The sequence below is a fragment of the Rosa chinensis genome, chromosome 4 (genome assembly GCF_002994745.2).
Source record: "Rosa chinensis cultivar Old Blush chromosome 4, RchiOBHm-V2, whole genome shotgun sequence".
Taxonomy (NCBI): domain Eukaryota; kingdom Viridiplantae; phylum Streptophyta; class Magnoliopsida; order Rosales; family Rosaceae; genus Rosa; species Rosa chinensis.
The window spans coordinates 42,104,591-42,113,854 of record NC_037091.1 but is presented as its reverse complement, the minus strand read 5'-3'; the positions used below and the strand labels follow the sequence as shown (position 1 = coordinate 42,113,854).

At 35.0% G+C, this 9,264-nt stretch overlaps 1 protein-coding gene and 3 long non-coding RNA genes across 4 annotated transcripts; all 4 read left to right on the top strand.

The window, feature by feature from the left end:
* The first annotated feature begins 1,448 nt into the window (after window positions 1-1,448).
* LOC121053040 lies at window positions 1,449-2,183 on the top strand. Its single transcript, XR_005810554.1, has 3 exons — window positions 1,449-1,499; window positions 1,687-1,789; window positions 2,134-2,183. It is a non-coding gene; the product is annotated as an uncharacterized LOC121053040 (long non-coding RNA).
* A 174-nt stretch (window positions 2,184-2,357) lies between these two features.
* LOC121052850 lies at window positions 2,358-4,274 on the top strand. Its single transcript, XM_040518757.1, has one exon. It carries the CDS (start codon window positions 2,358-2,360, stop codon window positions 4,272-4,274), a length of 1,917 nt encoding a protein of 638 aa, XP_040374691.1.
* A 1,539-nt stretch (window positions 4,275-5,813) lies between these two features.
* Window positions 5,814-6,679, top strand: LOC112200909. Its single transcript, XR_005810553.1, has 3 exons — window positions 5,814-5,946; window positions 6,036-6,289; window positions 6,365-6,679. It is a non-coding gene; the product is annotated as an uncharacterized LOC112200909 (long non-coding RNA).
* A 10-nt stretch (window positions 6,680-6,689) lies between these two features.
* LOC112200908 lies at window positions 6,690-8,664 on the top strand. Its single transcript, XR_005810552.1, has 5 exons — window positions 6,690-6,739; window positions 6,829-6,915; window positions 7,040-7,342; window positions 7,463-7,600; window positions 8,540-8,664. It is a non-coding gene; the product is annotated as an uncharacterized LOC112200908 (long non-coding RNA).
* Window positions 8,665-9,264: the final 600 nt, after the last annotated feature.

Here is a 9,264-nt window from a genome sequence, read left to right as displayed (position 1 = left end):
AAGTAGTCTTATGTTGCAAACTATTTTGCACTATTCTCCAAATTTCTCTAGTTTCATTGACTAGCTTGGAATTGGTAATTGCATCATTGGGTCACAGGCTACAAAATGGTTTGATTTTTCAACTGTGATTTTATAGTTTTGGGACAAGTGTGGCTTGCTTACTTTTGCATGAATTTGATCATTGAACATAAAACTTACCGTATATGATATGCTTTATTATTTATAACTTGAGCTTAGTCAATATGACCCTTGCTATTGGGATGTTTTGGTCAAATGCTACCAATTGATTGGAGCAGAGCTTTTATATTGCCTTCAGATTAGGCATTATATGGGGATTGTGTTTGGTTGTTCGAAACCTTGTTCTCGTATTCTTGTTTGTGCTTTTTTAGGGGGATGGTTCATGAGATTCCCTTTTTAGTTGATATTCATGGATCAAGCAAGCAATCTAAATGTGTTCTTGTATGTGTGCTTAGAACATGCATTATTTGTTCAGATATAGAATTGAACAACAGTTTAATGTAAAAGACCAAATATATATTTAGTTTGTTCAGCTTATCTCTTCAAAATTGCATACTTGATGCTAAATTGTGATTATAAGTTCAATACTCACCAAAACTATAGGAATTGTTCAAAAGAAAGGTCTTAAAATCTAAATGTTACTCTAGGGAGTTAGTCAATACTGCATTACCTAGGTTGAACCTTTGAATTAGAATAAAAAGAAGAAAGTATTATTGTATATAGCTATTCTATTCCTTTTCAGATACGTAATTGAGATTTTTCTTTCTTATCCTCTTATCAATCCTAATGCCTCCATCCAAAATTGTAATCTATGTACATCAAAAATTTGCTTCAGTTCCACTAATCATTATAGTTTAGTTTGGGCCATAAATCTTTACGATGTAATGGTGTTGAATGAATTGATCTTTGTGGACAGTAATATATTATTTTTCTGCTGCAGTTTAAAAAAAAAAAAAACTTGGTAAGGGTGATAGCTTTTATGAGATGTCAGGTCTGCTCCTATAGAGAAACACTCTATACGTAGGTCAAAATCAGGGCAAGAATTGCACTTGATTTGGATCTTGCCCGTAATGTCTTTATTGCAATAATTGTAGTGATAAACCCTTTTTCCTTCACTCTTCCCCTGACCTGGGTCCAAAAGAGTATAGAGAATCAGAAACAAAACTTAAAGAAAACAACAAGACAATTTCTTCAGAATTCTCATCTCAGAATTCTTCAGAATCATGTATAGATTTCATTGCATTCACAACTTCATTTATACATTCAATCCAAGATGCATTTTTGTTATTATGACATTCTGTTCATATATTTGTTATTATTCAATGGTCTTTTGTTGTACTTGACATTCAGTTCTTGTGGTTCAATGTTGATAGACACGCAGCAACAGGGTCTCTAGTTTTAAATCGGTTTCTTTTTCCTTTACTAGGAATCGCTTCCCATCTCTGACTTCAAGACCTGGACGCTTTCAAGTTTCCTATTCGGTAGGTTATATCATTGTAATACTACCGTGACTCTTCTTCTTTTTATGGTTGCCTCAACAATGTCATAGATAAATTTTTACATTCTTGGATTTTAATCAATAGGTCCAGTTTAATTGTTTGGGTAGTAGCTTTTTGTTCATTGTGCTTCTGTAATGACAAGCAACACTCATTTTATTTTCTGCTGCAGTTTAAAACATCCATTAGTTAAAAAGGCTGCTCATCTTCAAGTCAGCAGTGCAAAATTTGCAATTAATTTTGGCAACCCAAAGTCAAGAGCTTGATATTACCAGGTTAGTACTTCATCCCCATTTTTATATTTCTTCTGTTTTCATTTATTATGGAAGAAGTACTAAGTTTATCTGTGGCAATGTAATATGGCTATGCTATTTTTTTTTATTGATGTACATTAGTCTTTTAGAGTTGACACTTGTTTATCTTAAATAAAAAGACATTACTTAATTTACGTAAAATATAACTTGCACAAGACATGCATACATATTCTGATGTAGCTTAATGAAACCAAGACAAACTTCTAAATAATGGAACAATTCATTAACACAAATATGTATAATAAATAAACCTTTAGCCTTTGACATACATAAACTTGACTCAATGTTTTGTTTGATTGATCTAGAAAACTTGCATCTCACTATGGATAAGAGTTGGATAAACTTAGGCAACAGATGGTCAAAGAGGGTTATTGATGGTTATGAAGACTTTCTGAAGTTTGCATACACCAATAAGAATGAAAGTGAACTAATAAGCTGTCCATGTAGAAAATGTTCCAATCGGCCCATCTATTTGCCCAAAGAAACTGTGCGAAAACATCTCAAAGATAATGGGTTCTTGAGAAAGTATATGAATTGGATTTACCATGGAGAATCTCCAATTGCTACTAACCATGCCAACTCTGAAATAGAAACCGAAGTTGATTTAAATGTCCAAGATGATATGTTTGAAATGCTGCATGAAGCTATGGGCATTCCAAATATGGGTGAAACTGATGATCCTCCATCAGATGCTCCCCAAGTTGGCCCAAATCAAACTACTTCTCATTTTTTAAAGCTGTTGGAAGGTGCACAACTTCCACTATATCCGGGCTGTAAACGCTTTACTGCGTTATCATTCATTGTTCGAATGATGCATAATAAAGTGTTACATGGATGGTCAGATAAATCATTCACCGGGTTACTCAAGAACTTGGCTAGTGCTTTCCCAGAGGGTGTGTTACTTCCCAAGTCCTACTATGAGGCTAGAAAGATAACAAAAGATTTAGGTTTCACCTATCAAACTTGGGATGCATGTAGGAACAACTGCATGTTGTTCCGAAATGATGACATAAACCTTGATGAATGTAAAGTATGCAAGAAGTCTAGATGGGAAGACAAAAAAGACTCTACAGCTGATGTTGGAACTAGCAAATCTAAAAAAAAAGCAGTAAAACAAGTTAGATACTTTCCTCTGAAGCCACGGTTGAAAAGGCTGTTTATGTCATCAAAAACAGCAAAACTGATGAGATGGCATGCAGAAGAGAGAGAAAATGATGGTGTTTTTAGGCATCCTGCCGACTCTATGGCTTGGAAAGACTTTGATACTAAGAATTCTGACTTTTCTAATGAGATTCGAAATGTGAGGCTTGGGTTAGCATCTGATGGGTTCAACCCATTTAGGACAATGAATATAGTTCATAGCACTTGGCCGGTGATTGTGTTTCCCTATAACTTACCTCCTTCATTGTGCATGAAGCAGCCATTTCTATTTTTGTCACTGCTTATTGATGGTCCTAAAGGACCAGGTGACAAGATTGATGTTTACTTGCAACCATTGATAGAAGAGTTGCTAGAATTATGGGAGAGAGGTGTAGAAACATGGGATGCATCAAGCAATGAAATGTTTACATTGCATGCTTCCTTATTGTGGACTATTAATGATTTCCCGGCCTATGCAAATCTGTCCGGGTGGAGTACAAAAGGTCAGTATGCTTGTCCATGTTGCAACTCAGAAATTGACTCTTGTTGGTTGAGTAATGGTAAGAAGCATTCTTATGGGGGTCATCGTCGGTGGCTGCCCAATGGCCATAGGTTCCGAAAGGATGGAAAGAATTTTAATGCTAAACTTGAATTTAGAGCAAAGCCTAACCCATTGTCTGGAGTTGATTTGTTGAGACAAATAGAATCTGAAGGTATTGTCACTGAATACAAAAGGGAGGATCTCCTAACAAGGAAAAGAAAACTAGCAGCTGTAGAAGTAGATGCTCATGGAAAAAAAAAACGAAAACCACATAATTGGAAGAAAAAAAGTATCTTCTTTGAGTTGCCTTATTGGAAGCACAATTTGATACGTCACAATCTTGATGTGATGCATATAGAGAAGAATGTTTGTGACAATGTATTGTGGACCATATTAGGAGATGCAAAAAGTAAGGACAACTTGAATTCTAGACGGGATCTGCAAGAAATGAACATTAAAAATCATTTGCATTTGAAGATTGATGAATCTGGTAAACCCAAGGCACCTGATGCAGAGTTTGAGATGAAAAACAATGGCAAAGACTTATTTCTAAATGTAATTCATGAATATAGAGCACCAGATGGGCATGCCTCTAACATTTCGCGACGTGTGCGTTTGCAAGATAGGACCATGGGAGGTTTAAAGAGCCATGATTGTCACATTCTTGTTCAAGAGTTGATCCCATTAGCTATAAGAAAATCCTTGCCCAAAAATGTGGTTGAAGTATTGATTGATTTGGGCAATTTTTTTAAGCAATTGTGCTAAAAAACAAACTGTTCAGCAGACTTGGAAAAAGCACAAGAGGGAATTGTGTTAACAATTTGTAAGCTGGAAAAAATATTTCCACCCTCGTTCTTTGATGTAATGGAGCATTTACCTATCCATTTGGCGGAGGAAGCACTTATTGGTGGTGCTGTTCAGTTTCGATGGATGTACCCAATTGAAAGGTATCTCTTTACCTTGAAAGAATATGTGCGTAACCGAGCTCATCCAGAAGCTTCAATTGCCGAAGGTTACTTGATGGCAGAGTGTATGCATTGCTATTCTCTTTATCTAAATGATGTGGAAACCAAGTCAAATCGACCAAAGAGGAACAAGGATGGTGATGGGGAGAAACATGGGATTAAATTCAAGCTTACCAACATTGAATGGGTACAGGCTCATAGATGGATCTTGTTCCATACGGATGTTGTCACACCTTACTTAAGGTATGTGGTCTCACTAACTTGTCAACAAATTATAATTACATTATATCCCTTTGCTTACAAACATTGTTTCCTTATCCTTACATCTGATTCTAACTTGCTAGTTTCTGACTTAAATAGAAAACATATTGCTGTCCTTAGAAGCCAGAACCCTCGTGCTGATGATCATCAAATTCAACGTATCCATTTTGACAGCTTCCATACATGGCTTTTCGATCATGTATGTTGAAAGTGTTCTTAAATACTTATGAGTTCAGACTTGCATTAGTATTTTCACTTATTAATTAGTTTTGGTGGTGAACAGGTCAAAAACTTGGAAAACACAAGTACTGCAGCTGTGCCTTTAGAAATCAGTGTATTAGCAAAAGGACCTAGTGATCAAGCAGTGAAGTTTAATTCATATAAAGTGAATGGATACAACTTTCGTGTTAAAAAACTTGATGATCAAAAGGAAACACAGAATAGTGGTGTAACTTTGAAGGCAGGTACCATGAGTGTTGCTAGTCGGAATGACAAGCATCCTCGTGTTGATCATTTGGCTTACTATGGACAATTGATTGATATTGTCAAAATCAGTTACTTAGAAGATTTAAAATTTGACTTGTTTAAGTGTGATTGGATTGACACTGCATTAGGGACAAAACATGACTGTTTTGAGTACACTTTGGTCAACTTTAAGCATTTGTTGTACAAACATGATCGAGTGGGTAATGAACCTTTCATTTTGGCATCCCAAGCACATCAAGTTTATTATGTTCCTGATCCATTGGAGAAAGATTGGTTAACTGTTGTCATATCCCCTGCAATAGAGTTATCTGATGCTGATGGTTGCCCTGAAGCTGACCCATATATGTTGCTGGAAGTTGATGAAAATTAGCAGCTTTGAATGATTCAGAATGATCGAATGAGATCATTTATGTTTTCTTTTCTTTTGTGTATTTGAATGGAAAATAATGTCACTATTGCTGTAATATAATATCCACTAATTAATATTAACAGGGTCTGTTTATGCATTTTTTGTGCATTATCAGAATGATAGGTGCTACTTTATGTTCATATTTATGTTTATGGTTTGTTTCATGTCTAAGTACAGGTCATTAAGATGAAGAGAACAAGACAAGGAGGCCGACCTCGTACCATGTCTTAACTCTTGGAAGAAACTTCATCACGTTCTGGAAGCACAGGTCGCAGCGCAAACGAATCAGCACAGCTACCTCCTCCAGCACCAGCAGGTATACCCATTTATACTTATTAAATTAAGGAAAAAATTATTGTCCTGCCTCCTCATAATATTATATATGTTAATGTCATATCTGAATAGTGGAAGAGCAAATCAATACGCCAACAAGTAAAGTCACACGAGGACAGAGCAAAGGCATTCCAGAGTGGAATACAGGTGTCAAAGTACATGTTCAATTTAATGGAATCAATTTCCAGCCGGTGGGAGAAAGGGCAGGTCAGCTTAAGTCACAATTGGGTCAGATAGTACGAAATGGCCATAGAGTTCCACTAAATATTCTTGATTGGAAGAAAGTCGGTAATGATGTGAAGGAAGAAATTTGGGAAGAGGTTAAGGTACATGAAAATCAATACTACTATTTGTTACATGTGTGAATTTCTTGTATGGCACTAATGTTATCTTAATTGTAGAAAAACTTGGTGGAAGTCCCTGAAGGCTATAAATCAGTTTGCTTGGAAAATTGTAATTTGCTTTGGAAGGACCATAAGAGCAAAACAAAATCGTTTCACTATGTGCCCAATAAGGACGATCCTGAACTTAGTTCTAAAAATCCTCCGCATATTGTTGCAGAGCAATGGTCTGAGCTTGTTGCATATTGGAGTAGTGAGGATGCAAAGGTAAAATACACAACTAAGTACATATGTATGGGGAGCTTCACAAGTTATTTTAACACCTTGAATTTGAAAATGTTGCAGGTGATAGCAGAAAGAAATTCAATAAACCGAGAGCTGCGTGGCCCATGTCACAAGACAGGTAGAAAGCATTTTGCCCAAGTGCGATATGAGGTACTAATTTCAGATGTTTGGATCATTGTTTCTTTAATCCCATAAATTGCTTTCTATAATTGAAACATGACCAAAATTTTATTCAACAGATGGAAAAAGCTGGAGAACCAGTTGATAAGTTTAGTGTCTGGAAGAGAACACGTGACTTAAATGATCACCTTGTGCAAGAGTTCATTGTAAACCACAGTTTTTGATGCTTACACACACACACCTATATATGTGTATATCAAATTCATTTGTGATTATTATTAATTTTAGTTAGTTTGTTCAGTTACTGTTATTTAAATGTGCGTAATGCAGAAATCATATGAGGAGAAACTTAGAAAGGAGTCGGAGGAGGATCAGAACTTGACTAGTGTTAAAGATCGAATTTTCCACTATTTGATGGGAGATGATGGTCATGGGTATTGTCGTACTTTTGGAGCTGGTGTGCCTCGTAATCTAGTATATCCAAAGGAATCAAATATATCTCAAAGCACAGATGATCTCGTACAAAAAATCACTGAACAAGTGCGTCAAGAGTTTCAACTGCAGCTTCAGCAACTACATGCTTGAATTGATTTTCTGCAGAATAAGGACAGTAGCACAGAGACTCCTAGACAGGTTGAGTACAAACTTAATATGCAGATATATGGTTTATAAATTAGACTTTTGTCAATTGTATTACTACTTGCACTAACTTAAATTAATAATGTGTATATATATGTATTATATATTTCTTAGGTTGCTGATGCAACTAGCGGGCATGAAATTTTGAGGGAGTCTATAGGAGATGCAATAACTCCGAATGCAAATAGTGACCAGCCATTGTTGGAGCAGAATTCTCTAGTAACATCCCCTTCACAAAATGGATCTGAAAGGGTAATTCTCTTATAAATTTAGGCAATTGCAACAATCTTCTTATATTAATTTTTTATATTGCTCTTACATATTGTATTTCTAGTTGATGCTTGACATTATCATAAACATGAGTTATAATTCGCTTGCTTGCAAATGGTTGTTGTTTCAGGCTAGTTATTGAGGTCTATACTTATGATTTTTTGTGTCCTTTCACCTGGAAATTGGTTATGTTTGTGTTGCAAATGTTTGATTATGTATTTGTTTGTAACTTTGAGCTCTGTAGCTTGTTGTGGTTTTCACCGAAGGATATTGATGAACTTGTTTTTGCTGTATGGTTGTTGAGTATGATTAGATCTGTGATTTTTTTTTTTTTAAGATTGTTAGTTCGTTCAAGTTGATTTACTACTGGGTCAGCTTGATTTTGCCTTTTTGAAATTTACAGTTTGAGTAAAGAAAAAGTATTTTCAGATGAGGCTATGAAAGTTATAAAGCCATATGTGAATGATGTAGGAAGATATGTTCTAAGCTGTGTTTTTGAAACTGTTTTGTGGTTTGGTTTTTAAAATTTAGATGGACTTTTTGGATTATGCTTCATTATCTGGTTTGTGGATTTGATTAGTTTCATGTGACTATTTTCGTTGAAGCCATATTAATAGGTGTTGCTTTTCTTTTCCTTTCATGAAAGGCTTTTCATTGTTTTGGTTATGATAGATTATTGTTAACAGCCCCTAGTTGTGTTATACTACTTGCTAAAGATGATATTGAATTGAGATGATCTTTGAATATATGAGGGTTGGTTGTTTTGACTATTTGTTACTATTGATTGAGGTTCATTAATGTCTTAATGTTTTTAATTGGTTTTGTTTGTACAGAAACCATCATGAAAGAGTGTGCAATTTGTTGTCTATCTTGCCTATTGGACATTAAGCTAACATTGGTTTTTATATGTTGATATTACAGGTTCTCATGGCAAAAAGAGCAAAGCAAATGAAAGCAAGTGCAAAGCTCACAAAATGACAAAGTAAAATGATGCACTTGTAATTGTTGTTTTATTTTAAGAGTGCTTATTATAATGTTCAATACTTACAAATGACATTATTTTCACTTTAGTGTTTGTATTTGAATATGGTACAACGAGTCAAAGGATATGTTTAAGTATATTATTCATGAATTAATGTTAATTTCTTATTTGATTTAATAGATCCAAATATTTAATATCTTAACTATTATTATTATTATTATTATTCATTTGTTTAATTTTGTGGAAATGGGCTAAATAATAATAAATAAATAAAATTGGCATTTGCGATGGCGATTTCAACGTCGCAATTGGTATGAAAATATATAATTTTATCTATTTATTAAAAAAAATTAATAAAAAAATATAAATGTATTTGCGACGGCAAACTAACCGTAGCAACAAATTTGGCGGTAAGGTTTTGGCGGTTATTTTGAAAATGTATACATTGCGACGGCATCATAGCCGTCACAAATACCTCCACATGGACTACCCTGATGAGGACTTTGCGACGGAAGCTTGTGTAGCAAATCGCCGTCGCAAAATAATAACTGAAGCGACGGCAACAGTTTTCCGTCGCAAATACTTTTTGCAACGGAAATTTACCGTCGCAAATGGATCTTGTGACGCCACCTATTGCAACGCTAACATTTCCGTCGCAAATGCT